The sequence below is a fragment of the Heptranchias perlo genome, chromosome 15 (assembly GCF_035084215.1).
Source record: "Heptranchias perlo isolate sHepPer1 chromosome 15, sHepPer1.hap1, whole genome shotgun sequence".
Lineage (NCBI taxonomy): Eukaryota > Metazoa > Chordata > Chondrichthyes > Hexanchiformes > Hexanchidae > Heptranchias > Heptranchias perlo.
The window spans coordinates 36,227,919-36,244,445 of NC_090339.1; the positions used below are offsets into that span (position 1 = coordinate 36,227,919).

Consider the following 16,527-nt stretch of genomic DNA (forward strand, 5'->3'; position numbering starts at 1 on the left):
TGTAGTATTTCTCCATTCAAATAATATTTTGCTTTTTTAGTTTTCCTCCCAAAGTGGATGACTTCACATTTTCCCACATTATATTCCATCTGCCAAATTTTTGCCCATTCGCTTAACCTGTCAATATTCCTTTGCAGACACTTTGTGTCCTCATCACAACTTGCTTTTCCACCTATCTTTGTATCATCAGCAAATTTCACCACAAGACACTCTGTTCCTTCATCCACATCATTGATATATATTGTAAATAGTTGAGGCCCCAGCACTGATCCCTGCGGCACCCCACTAGTTACAGATGGCCATTTTGAAAATGACCCTTTTATCCCGACTCTTTGTTTTCTGTTAGTTAGCCAATCCTCTATCCATGCCAGTATATTACCCCCAACACCATGAGCTCTTATCTTGTGCAGTAATCTTTTATGTGGCACCTTATTGAATGCCTTTTGGAAATCCAAATATACTGCATCCATTGGTTCCCCTTTATCCACCCTGCTCATTACTTCCTCAAAGAACGCCAATAAATTTGTGAGACATGATTTCCCCTTCATAAAACCATGTTGACTCTCCTTGATTGTATTATGAGTCTCCAAATGTCCTGCTACTACTTACTTAATAATGGATTCTAGCATTTTCCCAATGACAGATATTAGGCTAACTCGTCTATACTTACCTGCTTTCTGATTCATTCCCTTCTTGAACAGGGGTGTTACGTTTGCGGTTTTCCAATCCGCTGGGACCTTTCCAGAATCTAGTGAATTCTGGAAGATTACAACCAATGCATCCACTATCTCTGTTGCCACTTCCTTTAAGACCCTCGGATGCAAGCCAACAGGTCCAGGGGACTTGTCAGCTTTTAGACCCATTAATTTACCTAGTACTTTTTCTCTAGTGATAGTGATTGTTTTTAGTTCCTCCCTCCCCTTGATTTTCGACTATTATTGGTACGTTATTAGTGTCTTCTACTGTGAAGACGGATACAAAATATCTGTTCAATTCCTCTGCCATTTCCTTGTTTTCCATTATTATTTCCCCAGTCTCATCCTCTAAGGGACCAATGTTTACTTTAGCTACCCTCTTCCTTTTTATATAGTTGTAGAAGCTTTTACTATCAGTTTTTATATTTCTTGCTAGTTTACACTCATAATTTATTTTCTCCCTCTTTATTATTCTTTTAATCATCCTTTGCTGGTTTTTAAAGTTTTCCCAATCTTCGGGCTTACCAGTAACCTTTGCCATGTTGTATGCTTTTTCTTTTAACCTGATATCATCCTTGACTTCCTTAGTTAGCCATGGTTGGTTCACCCTTTTTGTGGAGTCTTTCCTCCTCACAGGGATATATTTTTGTTGTGAGTCAAAAATTTTAAATAAATATTTGCCACTGCTTATCCACCATCATACCATCTAATCTGTTTACCCAGTCCACTTTAGCCAATTCCGCCCTCATTCCTTTATAATTGCCCTTATTTAAGTTTAATACAGTAGTTTCAGACCCAAGATCCTCGCTCTCAAACTGGATGTGAAATTCTGTCATGTTATGATCACTGCTTCCCAAGGGATCCTTTACTTTGAGATCATTAATTAATCCTGTTTCATTACCCTTACCAGATCCAAAATGGCCTGTTCCCTGGTTGGTTCCGTGACGTATTGGTGTAAGAAACAGTCCCTAATACACTTTACGAACTCCTCCTCAGGGCTATTTTTGCCAATTTGATTTGTCCAATCTATGTGAAAGTTAAAATCACCCATGATTATTGCATTACCTCTTTCCCTTGCTATTTCTTACTTCCACCCAAATTGATTCAACATCTTGATCTTCTGAGCCAAGATCATTTCTCACTATTATACCAATTTCATCCTTTATTAACAGAGCTACCCCACCACCTTTACCTTTTTTCCTATCCTTCCGAAATATTAAATAACCCTTAATATTTAGCTCCCAACCTTGGTCACCTTGAACCACGTCTTTGTAATGGCCACGAGATCATACCCATTTCTTTCTATTTGTGCCGTCAATTCATCTATCTTATTACGAATGCTGCGCGCATTCATATAAAGAACCTTTAAATTTGTTTTTTTACTATTCTTTCCTACCCCATTTGCTAGTGCACTCTGATGTTTGTATGCTCTGTCCCTTTCTGACACACTCTGCTTATCATTACCCCCATCACTTTCCTGTACTACTTCCTTGTCTTTTCTCTTTATCAATCTAAGCTTTGCCCCACCTGAGCCCTCCTCCCCTCTATTTAGTTTAAAGCCTTCTCTAACGCCCTTGTTATTCGGTTTGCCAGAACACTGGTCCCAGCATGGTTCAGGTGAAGCCCATCCCAACGGAACAGCTCCCTCTTTCCCCAGTACTGGTGCCAGTGCCTCATGAATCAAAACCCACTTCTCCCACACCACTCTTTGAGCCACTCATTCATTGCTCTGATCTGATTTACCCTGTGCCAATTTGCTCGTGGCTCAGAAAATAATCCGGAGATTATCATCTTTGTGGTTCTGCTTTTAAATCTTGCAGCCAAAACTTTGTCTGAAGTGACAGAGTGCCCTGCTGCAATAAATGACGTTTTCTCCCCGCCTGTCAAAATAAGCATTTGCATCTCCCACTGGCTGCTGGCTGAAACACGTCTGTTGCAACAGAGAGTGTTTCCCACGGCACGGGAAACATGCTGCGGATCCTTCAAAATCGCACCTCTGCCAAAACGTCTAGCCAATCAAGTAGTTTAAGTACCTCAACTATCGGAGAAACTATGCAAATTATCATCCCGCCGGCTTTAATTGACGGTGGGACTCCCGCATTCAGGAGGCGCACGTGCACCCGGACGCGTCACTGGGAAACCCGGAAGTCAGCAGGTTGGAGCCGGGCTCCAAACCCGCTTGGCATTTTAGCAATTTTCGGAACCCCCGGCCCCCAATGCACCCGCTCCGTCACCCGAAAATTGGCCCCTTGGTCTCCTTACCTAAGAAAGGATATACTTCCAAAGAGGGAGTGCAGTGAAGATTCACCAGACTGACGGGAGACTTGAATGACGTGTACAAAATTATGAGGGGCTCAGATAGAGTAGACAGGAAGTACCTGTTTCCCCTAGTGGAGAGTTCAAGAACTAGAGGACATAGATTTAAGCTGATTGGCGGAAGGATTAGAGGGGATATGAGGAAAAATCTTTTTACCCAGAGGGTGGTGGGTGTATGGAATTCGCTGCCCGAATTAGTGGTAGAGGCAGGGACCCTCAACTGTTTTAAAAAGTTCCTGGACCTGCACCTAAAGTACTGTAAACTGCAGGGCTACGGACCGGGTGCTGGAAGGTGGGATTAGAATGGGCACCTGGTTGTTCTTTGAGCCGGCACGGACACGATGGGCCGAAGGGCCCCCTCCTGTGCTGTATCTTTTCTATGGTTCTACTGATTCCTGGGATGACAGGACTGTCGTATGAGGAGAGATTGGGTCGACTCGGCCTGTATTCACTAGAGTTTAGAAGAATGAGAGGGGATCTCATTGAAACGTATAAAATTCTGACAAGGCTAGACAGACTAGATGCAGGGAGGATTTTTTCCCTGGCTGAGATGTCTAGAACGCGGTCTCAGGATACGGGATAGGAAATTTAGGACTGAGATGAGGAGAAATTTCTTCACTCTGAGGGTGGTGAACCTGTGGAATTCTCTACCACAGAAGACTGCGGAGGCCAAGTCACTGAATATATTTAAGAAGGAGATAGATAGATTTCCAGACACAAAGGGCATCAAGGGGTATGGGGAGAGAGCGGGAATATGGTATTGAGATAGAGGATCAGCCATGATCATATTGAATGGCGGAGCAGGCTCGAAGGGCCGAATGGCCTACTTCTGCTCCTATTTTCTATGTTTCTACGTTTCAACATCTACCTTTGTGCTTTCTGACTTCCATTTTTGCCCTCTCATCCCTTCTACAATGGCATCTTTGGGATCGCAATTGTGATTTCTCTATCAATATCACTTCCTTGCTTTTATATTCAATATCCTTATGTAATACAAATAAAATCCCATTTGCCTTTGTTGAGGTGTTTTCTACCTGTACTCCCACTTTTAGAGCTCTGCAGCCCCAGATCTCTCTATTCTTCCAATCTGTTAAATCTAACAATTTAGGATATTTGCTTTCAATGTTCTTTTTCCCAAAATGTACTTAACATTTCAGTGCAGAAAACTGCAATTGCCACCTATCTGCCCACTCTGCTAACCTGTCTATGTCTTTCTGTAATCTTCCTCACGGATTACAAGCCCTTAATTTCGTATAACACAAACATCAATATTATTCCTCCTGTGCCTCTGTGGTATATCCAGCCAGTTAGTTTCTTGTTCGTTTAAGTGCCATAGATTTGGCCATTTTCTCACCATCCGTGCCAGCATTCTCTATACCATAGTATAGTTCTGTTTTTTCAGATCCTTAAATAACAAACAAAATGGAGTTCTAACCCTCTCCTATCTAATTCACTCCTAATATTTCCTACAGTATTCCGCAGTGCCACCTCCAATTGTAAACAGTTATCAGTGAGAGGTGGGCAAGTAACTTGTTCCCCAGTCTCCACCAATGCAGCTTTTTGGTAGTCTGCTGAGAGGCATGTGGGATTGGCTGCAGGGAGAGATGACTCTCCATCTCATCTTTCCTTCTGTGTGGAATCTCACTCTCTGCACTTGATTCTTTCACTGGTGGCACTGAGGAGATTGAGAACTCAGTATGTGGGGAATGGCTTTCCAGAATTCTCTTCTCCTTATCTCCAGGAGTTGTTGACTTTTTGCTGGGGCACCAGCCACCTTCTGGTACCTCAACAAAGTGGCCATTCTTCATGTGAATGGTGACAAGTTATTCCATTGTGGGGCACCAAGCCAGATTCTCGTCTCAGCCAACACACGGGTGCACACATACTTCTCAGCAGGGATCATTGAATAGCAATCAGGAACAGGAAACCTGAATAATTTTCCTCTTCCTTAACATAGAGATACTAAGGCCAATTTAGAGTCATAGTTGCTGCCGTAGCTGAATTCAGCAAACTCAGCATAGACCAGAAATCAAACCTGGAACCTTCTGGTCTGTACAGTTGAGTTCTACACTGGCCAGTGCATTTACCCATTGGGCCAGTGGGGGAACTGGTGTGAGCAATTACAGGTGGGAATCCATATCCACTGTGCTAGCTCTCTCTGTTCCGATACAGTGAGGTTTGAACCCTGATCATCATTTGTATCAGTCACAAAACACAGATGTTTATAAGGAAATAAATTACATATTAATCCTAGCAATATAAAGCATTATAGCTGCTACTGCCCCTGACAGGTGATATATCGTTATCTCCCTCCGTTATTCCTGAGAGTGACAAAGTTCATTGCACATGCAGACAATAAGCACAGAGTATTCATTGCTGCACAAATAAATTTAACGACTTTGCACAGAGGGTGGTAAATGGATGGAAAGGACTGCTAAGTGTGGCAGAGGAGATTGATTGTAACAGGATTAGTACCTGGAGAAAAATTTGATAGAGGAGTAGGAAAGTTATCCTAGAATATATTTCCTAGACACCGGGACTGGCAAGTATCGCCCAGTCTTGTACATTCCTGTGTGGATGCCCTCTACTAACCCGTATTTTTTATTTTGAGTTTTGTTTTCTTCGATGAACAGATCAATCTTTTTTTCCCTTATCTTTCTGCTGTACTGCTCCTATCCTTGGGCTACATTTCCTCTAGAAGAGTGAGTTAGGAAACTGGTTAGGAAACTTTGGACTAGGAAACTCCAAAGATGCCACTCTTATCTTTGCCATCAGACACAAGATGTAAATGATTGAACTTTGCCGTCTGTAATTTCCATGGGAGTTCAGCAGAACTCCCGGAGAAACGGCTAAAAATGGCTGTTTATGCCATTTGTCTGGGGGTTCTGCTGATCTGTCGCAGAAGTTACAGCAGGAGATCTGGAGAATTCCATGGAAATTCAGGGTCCATGGGCTCGATATTAGAAGGGCGGCGGGTTCTCAGCGGGGGTCGACTGGGCGCGTGGGTAACGCGCCCGGTGAAATCAGTGTGCTCCGCACGGAATCGCAGGCTAATTGGAGCCACTTACCTGTGCTTCCGGGTTTCCCGCTGGTAAGCTGCGTGGCGGGCGGACTGCGCATGCGCAGCAAGGTCTGTCAGCTGGAGGAGCCCTATTTAAAGGGGCAGTCCTCCACTGACTGATGCTGCAGGAAATAGGAAAAATTACAGCATGGAGCAGCCCAGGGGGAAGGCTGCTCCCAGGTTTAATGATGCATCACTCCAGGTATCATTGGATGGGGTGAGGAGGAGGGGGAGGACGGAGATCTTCCCCCTGGCGGGCGGGAGGAAGCAGCCTATCTCTGCCACCAAGAAGGCCTGGCTCGAGGTGGCAGAGGAGGTCACCAGCACCACCAACAAATCGCGCACCTGCATACAGTGCAGGAGGCACTTCAATCACCTAAGTAGGTCAGCCGAAGTGAGTACACTTACTCATTCCCCTCCCCTCCGTCTGCCACATCACCGCCCCCACCCCTCATCTCCTTCTGCACTGCCAACACTACTCTATCACATCACCCCTCACACCCACTCAAAGCTCATCCTCATCTTACCTGCACTTACTCACCTCACCAGTACTCATCCCACCACTACCACTCAACCCAATCCTCATACAATCTCATGACTCTATGTCATACTCACCCTCTCATGCATCTCTTTTACGGTCAGCCTCACTCAACCTGCCACTACCTGTGCTGCAGCCACAGGGCATGCATCACATATGTGCAGTAGGCAGCGTAAGGCAAACGTGTCGTGAGCATGAAGGGGATGCACAAGGGTGTTTTGAGGGTTTGTCATGGTGTTTACCTATATTCAATTTCTGATCAACTCACATAACATATTATATTGTCACCACTACTGCCACGTCATTGTGAATCTTGTCTGGTTTGTGCAATAATGCCCTTTCCTGAGGATCACTATGAAGACCCACAACTGATGCCACCCATTGTGTCACTGCAGAGTGGGTGTAGGTGTATTTGCAGGGCTCTTTTGTGCAGACGACTGAGATGTCCCCGGAGGCACCCTGGAAGGATGCGGAGGAGAAGTTGTTGAGGGCACTGGTGACTTTGACAGCGACAGGTAAGAAGATGGTGCTCGGGCCAGCCGGGAGCAGCTCGGCATGAAGGAGGCTGCAGATGTCCACGACTACATGTCGAGTGACTCTGAGCCTCCGTGTGCACTGCTGCTCAGAGAGGTCCAGGAAGCTGAGCCTCAGTCTGTAGACCCTGTGGCGAGCGCAGTGCCTTCTGCGACGCATCTCTCTCTGCCGTTGCCCTCCCTCCTGCTGTGCAGGTGGATGTGTCACAGTACTGTGTTGTGGGGCTCCACGTGTCAGAGGACGACGGCGTGGCCGGCGAGGCTGGTGATGCTGTTCGTCCTCTGAGGAGGTCATGACTGCAGCTACGGCGGCCCCCATCCGGAAGATGTACATTTGAGGGGGTCCACAAGGTAGGTACATGTGTCTGGACACCGGGGTAAGTGTGCAAGTTTGTGAATTTTATTGTTAGGAGGAGGGTGGTGGAGGCCAAACTTTCTCCAAAGTGAGAGTGGCCTCCTGCAATGAGTGAGGGTCTCCCCCCCCCCCCCCCACCTGTCAAATGGACCTTTGCAGCTGCCACAGGCTGATGGCTGCAACACGTCCATTTGAACTGGGAGTGTTTCCCCCAGTACGGGAAACAGTCTCAGTTCATTTCAAAATCCCAGCCCTCCTAAAATATTAGGTCAATCAGGTCTGTAAATGACCTGAAGTACCTGTTTAAGTACTTTAAGTGGCACCCCGCCGGCTTTAATTGCCGGCGGGAGTCCCACATGCGGGGGCTGCGTGCGCATGTCAGCGGGTCACTGGGGAACCCGGAAGTGGGTGGGTTGGAGCCGGGCTCCAGACCCGCCCCGGGAATCCTAGATTTTTGCAACCCCCGCCCCCCCCCGCCACGAACGCATCCGATAGCGGGTGCGAAAATCGAGCCCCATATGTTTAATTTCTCCCCCTCCTTTGCAAAGAGACTGCGGAACCCCAATGCACCCCTGCACCCATCAGGTTGATATTGGATGTCAGCGAACATGGACTTCATACACTGAACAGCACCATGCCTTGGTTCTCTAACTCACAGTGCCACAGCCCCCCACTCACTGACTCCCCCTCTCCTCCATTGCAGCTGTATTGTGTACTGGAAGAAGTTTCTTCCCTGTCCATAGGGCAATTCAATTTGAGTATTTAATTTCCAATTTTCTCCCATCCTCTCCTGCAGGTCCTGATTCTTTCTGGAGTACAGCTCATGGGTGCCCTCCAATAACTTGCCCAAGCAGCCATTCTTCATTTGGGAGCCTAGAAATGAGTGTTGGCAGTTTGTTCATTCATATTGTGAATCTCAGCCAAACCCAATTCTGTCCTCAGTAAACATCCACTTTCCAGCAGCAATCACTGGATAGTGATCAAATCAGATTTTCTTTATCTGACTCCATGGGTGCTGAGTCAACTGTAGCGTCCCTACCACCATTCCAGTTGAAATCAGCTTACTCAGTACAGACCCTGGACCTTCTTGGTTTGCATGGTACATTTGCACATTGATCCATAGAGAGAGCTGTTGAAATTCAAATTGAGTAATATCAGGGGGGAGAGAGGTGTTCATGAAACCAGTCCTTGTGCAAGACTTGCGTGCTTTATGCCTATCGATGTTGTTTAGGTGCTAAAGGATTAACATCTCATTATTCTTTCGCAGGTCAAGACACAGAAAGAAGCAAGAAGGTAAAATATTTTTTTATGGTAGGGTGGCACAGCTTGGTACTGTGGGCACTATTCATGCCTATCATTTCCCAAATGGAATGCTCCTCAGTTAATCTCCAGTTTGATAATCTTGGGCATTTATTGTTCCATATATATATATATATATATATAAACCAACCAACAGAAAGCCATGATTCGATTTCAGCTCAAGCTCCCTATACTCCCACTAGGGAGCCAAGCTCACAGGGAGCGGAGGCCAGAAAGTCAGAGCTCGTGCTGTAGCCCTATCTTTAACCTGTGCTCCCATCAAGTGTGGCTTGCCCACTGGGAACTCGGGATCATGGAATTTACTCTTAGTTTGATCCTTGTTAGATTTCAGCCTGAAACGCACTCCCTAGTATTCATTACTCCATATGCAAACTATTGAAGCACTCGATTATATTCCATCCTATAACTCATTCCTGGTGTACGTTACTCTGCATAAAATCCATTCAAATCTCTCCATTAGATTCCAGTCTGTAAATCACTCCCAGCTATCTGTTATTCAATATATAAACCACCAAAATTCTTTGATTAGATTCCAACCTGTAAGCCTGGTGAATGGTATCCCGATGAACCTTGTTCTCACCTCATAAAATAATGCATTTCTCATTGTGTAACATACATTTTGGCTGTACAGGACTGTCAAAATAGGGTAAATCCTAGGTGTGAGATTTTCAGTCACAAGCTATATACCTGATGCTTCGACTCATGTCAGAAACATGTATCAGGCCAAAAGCAGTAAGCTTTCCCACCAAAGGAGCTTCATGTACTCACCAAGTGGCATTAATATATTCTTCTCTCCTCTTTCTTATCCCTTCCCCTGTCTTTCTCTTGTTCTTGACTTTCTTTGTCTCTCTTTTTCTGTATTTCTCTTGTTCTCTTCACAATCCACATGGCCATGAGTTTTCTTCTGCTGATCAAGAAAGAGCAAGAGTTGGCTGTGGAGGTAGAGCTATCTCAGCATCTGTAACAATCGCCCTCATATGTGCCAACCTACAAAACTCGGAAAAGCTGACAAACAACTTCAAAAAAGCTCAAAAAGCAATGAACAGCTGAAAAACAGCTCTGAATAAAGAAAGGCCTATGACCAAGACCACTGTGTACAGTGGTGTTCCCCAAGGGTCAGTACTAGGACCACTGCTTTTCTTGATATATATATTAATGACTTGGACTTGGGTGTACATGGCACAATTTCCAAATTTGCAGATAACACAAAACTTGCAAGTGTAGTGAACAGTGAGGAGGATAGTGATAGACTTCAAGAGGATATAGAGAGGCTGGTGGCATGGGAAGAACGAGGAGAGGCAATATAAACTAGGGGGCACAATTCTGAAAGGGGTACAGGAACAGAGAGATCTGGGGATATATGTGCACAAATCATTGAAGGTGGCAGGGCAGGTTGAGAAAGTGGTTAAGAAAGCATACAGGATTTTGGGCTTTATAAATAGAGGCATAGAGTACAAAAGCAAAGAAGTCATGATGAACCTTTATAATACACTGGTTCGACCATAACTGGAGTATTGTGTCCAGTTCTGAGCACCGCACTTTAGGGTGGGAGGCGGAGGCAGATTCAATCATGGCTTTCAAAAGGGAACTGGATAAGTACTTGAAAGGAAAAAAATTGCAGAGCTACGGGGATAGGGCGGGACTAGCTGGATTGCGCTTGCATAGAGCCAGCAGGGACTCGACGGGCCAAATGGCCTCCTTCTGTGCTGTAACCTTTCTATGATTCTACTGCATCAAGACAAGTGAATAAGCTAAAGTCATTTTTGTTAGATTAGTTTTCAGGATATTTATAGGTGTTTGAGATCACATTCTGCCATTAAGTTTGTTTTCCTGTGAAAACTGAAACCCAATGGCCTCATGTAGGATATATGAAAAGAGTTAATTACATATGCAGTGGTACATTAATGTGTCGTATCTTAATCTGCAGCTTTACCCAATATTCCAACAGTTGTATTATCTATTATATAGTAAAAATGCTGCTTAGTGGCAACACTTCAAAGTATTGCACTTGTAGGTAGTGCTGTGATCATAATGGTACGTGACATAAAGTTATGGTGATTGGGCCATCAAAAGCAAAAAATTTTTCCTCAGCTCCCCTCTAAATATTTTTCCCCAGTTCCCCTTTAATCCTTCTACCAATCACTTTAATTCTATGCCCCTGGTCATTGACCTCTCGGCTAAGGAAAATAGGTCCTTCCTATCCAATCTATCTAGGCCCCCCATATGCTTATTTAGCTTCCCTTCTTCATGCCCTCTCTTCCATCACCATTTCCATCTTCTTTCCCTCCCCTCACTGTTGCCCCTGACCTCCATTTCACTCTCCCCTAACTTCACAGGTGCTCCTCGGAACCCTCACCATTTCCTTGTTCCTCTCTCCTTTTCCCCTCTCCCCTCAACGTATTTCTCTTCCTTCCCCTTTCTCCCCCATCACCATCACCCGTAATCTCCTGCCATAGAAACATAGAAAATAGGAGCAGGAGTAGGCCATTCGGCCCTTCGAGCCTGCTCCACCATGCAATATGATCATGGCTGATCCTCTACCTCAATACCATATTCCCGCTCCTCTCTCCATACCTCTTGATGCCTTTTGTGTCTAGAAATCTATCTAGCTCTTTCTTAAATATATTCAGTGACTTGGCCTCCACAGCTTTCTGTGGTAGAAAATTCGACAGGTTCACCACCCTCTGAGTGAAGAAATTTCTCCTCATCTCAGTTCTAAATGTCCTACCCTGTATCCTGAGACTGTGACCCCTCGTTCTGGACCTCCCCAGCCAGGGGAAACATCCTACCTGCATCCAGTCTGTCTAGCCCTGTCACAATTTTATATGTTTCAATGAGATCCCCTCTCATTCTTCTAAACTTGAGTGAATACAGGCCAAGTTGACCCAATCTCTCCTCATATGACAGTCCTGCCATCCCAGGAATCAGTTTGGTGAACCTTCGCTGCACTCCCTCTATGGCAAGTATATCCTTTCTTAGGTAAGGAGACGAAAACTGTACACAATACTCCAGGTGTGGTCTCACCAAGGCCCTGTATAACTGCAGTAAGACATCCTTGCTCCTGTACTCAAATCCTCTTGCAATGAAGACCAACATACCATTTGCCTTCCTAACTGCTTGCTGCACCTGCATGTTTGCTTTCAGTGACTGGTGTACAAGGACACCCAGGTCCCTTTGTACATCAACATTCCCCAATCTTTCACCATTTAAATAATACTCTGCCTTTGTATTTTTCCTTCTGAAGTGGATAACTTCACATTTATCCACATTATACTGCATCTGCCGTGTATTTGCCCTCTCACTCAACTTGTCTAAATCGCCTTGAAGCCTCTGCATCCTCCTCACAACTCACGGTCCCACCTAGTTATGTGTCGTCAGCAAACTTGGAAATATTACATTTGGTTCCTTCATCCAAATCATTGATATATATTGTGAATAGCTGGGGCCCAAGCACTGATCCCTGCGGTACCCCACTAGTCACTGCCTGCCACCCCGAAAAAGACCCATTTGTTCCTACTCTCTGTTTTCTGTCTGTTAACCAATTTTCAATCCATGCCAGTATATTACCCCCAATCCCATGTGCTTTAATTTTGCACACTAACCTCTTATGTGGGACTTTATCAAAGGCCTTCTGAAAATCTAAATAAACCACATCCACTGGTTCTCCCTTATCTATTCTACCAGTTACATCCTCAAAAAACTCCAGTAGGTTTGTCAAACATGATTTTCCTTTTATAAATCCATGTTGACTTTGTCTAATCCCGTTGATATTTTCTAAGTATCCTGTTATCACATCCTTTATAATAGACTCTAGCATTTTCCCTACTACTGATGTTAGTCTGTATTTCCCTGTTTTCTCTCCCTCCTTTTTTAAATAGTGGGGTTACATTTGCCACTGTCCAATCTGCAGGAACTGTTCGATAATCTATAGAATTTTGGAAGATGACAACCAATGCATCCAATATTTCCATGGCTACCTCTTTTAGTACTCTGGGATGCAGATTATCAGGTCCTGGGCATTTATCGGCTTTCAGTTCCATTAATTTCTCCAGCACTATTTTTTTACTAATACTAATTTCCTTTAATTCCTCCTTCTCACTGGTCCCTTGGTTCCCTAGCATTTCTGGGAAGTTATTTGTGTCCTCTTACGGGAATATAGAACCAAAGTATTTGTTTAATTGCTCTGCTATTTCCTTGTTCCCCATTATAAATTCTCCTGTTTCTGACTGTAAGAGACTTCACTAATCTTTTTCTTTTTACATACTTGCCCTCACCCTTTCCCTATTACTTGCTCCTTTCAATCAGCCTACACCCCTCCCCTCAATCTACCCCCTTCTGGCTTTTTGCAACTGTAGCCCCGTGCTGGCCGACTGTTCTTTGAAGTTGGGAAGCCTGTTGTTCACTTTTCAAAGTGCTCAAATTGCAAATAATATATCTGCTGAGTAATTTTTACTTAATAGATAAATTATGAGCACAATAAGCACTTTAAAGAGTAAACAGCAGATTTTCCAGCTGCGAAGAGGAGCCAGCAAGGCCGCAGAGATGGGGGAGTAATATTCGTGTCCCTACTGCCCCATTTCTACCTTTAAATAGGGGCAGTAGCGGGACCAAAATTGCAAGTAGAATTGAAGCTTTTACTTATCAATTGTTGTCCACCCACTCCGATTTTCAGCTAAACCTCAATCTATACAGCTAGAGCTTCTGCCGGAAACAGGTAGGGGCCTCATTAGTAAATTTAAATCCGTGTCAGATGATGTAGTTATGATCTCTCCAGTGCAATTTTTGTCTCTGCATGTGTTGCTACCACCTGTTCCTGCCCACAAACCATGGGCATAACAAGTTGGGAGGTGGTCATTTAGAGCAATATTTAAAGGGATCCTCAGCTGCTGCAGGTAAAATACTAGAACATTTTGCATGTATTATATAGTGCTTTTTTGCTATTTGGATGATTTCAAAGTGCTTTTAGTTGCTGTAGAATATTCTGAACTCTTAAGGAGGCTTCTAGCAATGCACTTCTTTCTTCTTGGGATCCTTCTAGCAATTCCATTCTGGTTAAAGGAGCAGCAGCAGCAGGAGTAAGAAGCAAACAGCTGCAGAGAGACCAAATAGAAGGAGTCATGCTCACAGGAATCCCTACCCTTTCAACAGAATTTATAAGCCCAGGACAATGTACCTGCAGTTCTCTGAGGAGCAGTGCAAAAGGAGGCTTTGTTTCTCTGGGGAGACTGTGGTAGAGTTGTGTCGCCTCCTGCAATGTCAGCTGCAACCAGCTGCCACAACTAGCACTGCATTGCCTGTTACAGTCAAGTTAGCTGCAACCCTGAACTTCTTTGCCTGCAGCTCCTTCCAGTCTGCCACACAGGGCATCGATAACATCAGTCAGTCTGCAGCTCATGCTTGCATTTAGCAGGTGACCGATGCCATGTTTACTACAGCAAACACATTCGTCACTTTCCCTATGGATAACTGAAAGCAGCAGGATAGGGTTCTGGGTTTTACATAGATTGCAAGGTTCCACCAAGTGAAGGGTGTCATTGACTGTGACGATCCGGATTCTTTCCCCTCAGTCTGGTTCAGTAAAAACTGAAGTCGAATACATTTTAAAGTTCAACACAACTTTAATAGCAGGGTTCTTAGTCTGCAGCATTGATTTGGACTCCTGATAGAGTCCCTCTATGCTGGCAGAGCAAGAACAAAAACATACAGAGATCCACACGTTTTTATACAAATCAATAGGGTTGGAACATACTTAACGAGGGTCAACACCAATCATAAGCCGGGCATAGGTTGCCATGCGAGGTTACATTATTTCCGGCCAATCATAAATCGTCCATGTGCTGATCATGCTGCTGTTAGACATCAAAGGGGATACTTCCTCACCTTCCAACTTGGAATGTTCTTCCCTGTTCCTTCTGTTCCTTATCTCCCAACCTGGAATGTCTTTCAACTTTGGCTAAGCTCGTTACCTATATTGATCTGCCATAAACATGGAGACATTCAGACCAGTCCTTGAATCACATCAAAGACTCTACATTGCTAAGACCATGCAAACCTGCTGACTACGCAAACATATGGCCCAGCAGGAGGCCAGGCCACCTGTACCAATCTCAGTTACTAACTAATTAACACTTTCTAACCATTTTGCATTCTGCTTCTTTGCCACGTAGACATTTTAATATTTTACTGAAAACTGACCACGTAGGGATTCTCAACTGCACCCATGTTGCTCTACTGGCTTCTTCGCATAAGCCCACTGCCTTCATGAATCACAAGGGCTTCCACTCCATTAATGTGGAACTAGAGTATGATCATTAGCAGCATATCATGGAGGTCTGTGCCCACTTTCTTGGAAGCTGCCATGATGATTTTATATTGTAACACTCCTCCACCACTCCCCAACCCCACTCTTTGTCCCTGCACAGTGTGAGAGGCTGGCTACTTGTGGACAAGGACAATCCCCTACATACTTGGTTCATGACTCCTCTCAAGAAGTCATATTCAGCGGCCAAACTGCATTACAATCAGTTCTATGGGTCAACTAGAGCCCTCATCAGGCAGACCATTGGGGTCCGCAAGTAATGATTCCAAAGCTTGAATAAGTCTGAAGACATCCTGCAATACAACCCACGAGTGTCCCATATGATAGTGGTATGCTGTATAAATTTGCTCTGCAACAAGGACAATACATGGAGCCACCACTGGATGAGGACAATGTTAAATCCTCCTCTGCAATGAGCAGGTTCTGTCTCTCTATAATGGACTGGTTATAGTATCTAGATTACGTCTTCAATTAGTCCTCAATAATTGCCTTTAATTCTTAGTTCATCAGGTATGCATTATCTGTAGGCATGGGGTCAGTTTCTTTGTGAATGCTGACAACAGCCAACTTTACCTTTTCTGCCATCATCCTTGACTTCATGGCCACCACTATACGACCAGATTGCTTGTCCAGCATCAAGTCATGGATAAGCCAGAACCTTCTCCAACTTTCTCGTGAAGCTGTTCTGTTTGGTTTCTGCCAAAAAACTCCTTACCCTTTCATAATTTGTTTATTGTTTCTCTATTGCAGAATTTAAGGTGGAAGAATATGATGAGGACACTGTACTGTAACTAAGCTTTGGAGGCAACATTTCCCTGTACTGATATAATTCCTTGATCGCATGACGTCACAGGGACTGATTATGGTGGCCTCTGAGGGTGACAGTAGAGGTCAATGGAAAATTGTGCCTACATTTTTTGAATACTTTGTTTAAAAATAAATGAAATGTACCTGCATCTCATCTCAGGGTGTAGTTTCTAAAATAAAATGTGTATTGTTGTTTTTAAATCCTAAAATCTGGGCCCTGTTACCTACCTGAAAGCAGATCCCTAAGTTATTCAGTCCCTTCTCGCTCATACAAGTGCACCCCAACTCAGCAGGATCCATTTCCCTCCCTGATATTATACCCCAATGCAGATGGAGCCTCCTCCCTTCCTGATAGCACTATCTGTCCACCTCCCTGCATGATATGTATCCATAATATAGCCACTCCACCTTCCTCCCTGGTAGCATATCCCTAACTCAGCCAATAGTTGAATCCTCATGGTTGACAAAATAACGGAGAGGATTAATGAGAGTAGTGCGGTTGAAGTTGTGTAAATCGACTTTCAAAAGACGTTTGATAAAGTACCACATAATAGACTTGTTAGCAAAAATTGAAGCCCATGGG

General features: G+C 44.3%; 1 protein-coding gene across 2 annotated transcripts in view; it reads left to right on the forward strand.

The window, feature by feature from the left end:
• Window positions 1-16,093, forward strand: part of gdpd2 (glycerophosphodiester phosphodiesterase domain containing 2) — an 84,950-nt gene extending 68,857 nt beyond the window's left edge. For both annotated transcript variants that reach the window (XM_067997062.1, XM_067997063.1), the window contains exons 15-16: window positions 8,766-8,791; window positions 15,888-16,093. In XM_067997062.1, the coding sequence (XP_067853163.1) occupies window positions 8,766-8,791; window positions 15,888-15,928 (67 nt within the window). In that variant the 3' untranslated portion in view covers window positions 15,929-16,093. The remainder of the gene's footprint in view (window positions 1-8,765; window positions 8,792-15,887) is intronic.
• Window positions 16,094-16,527: the final 434 nt, after the last annotated feature.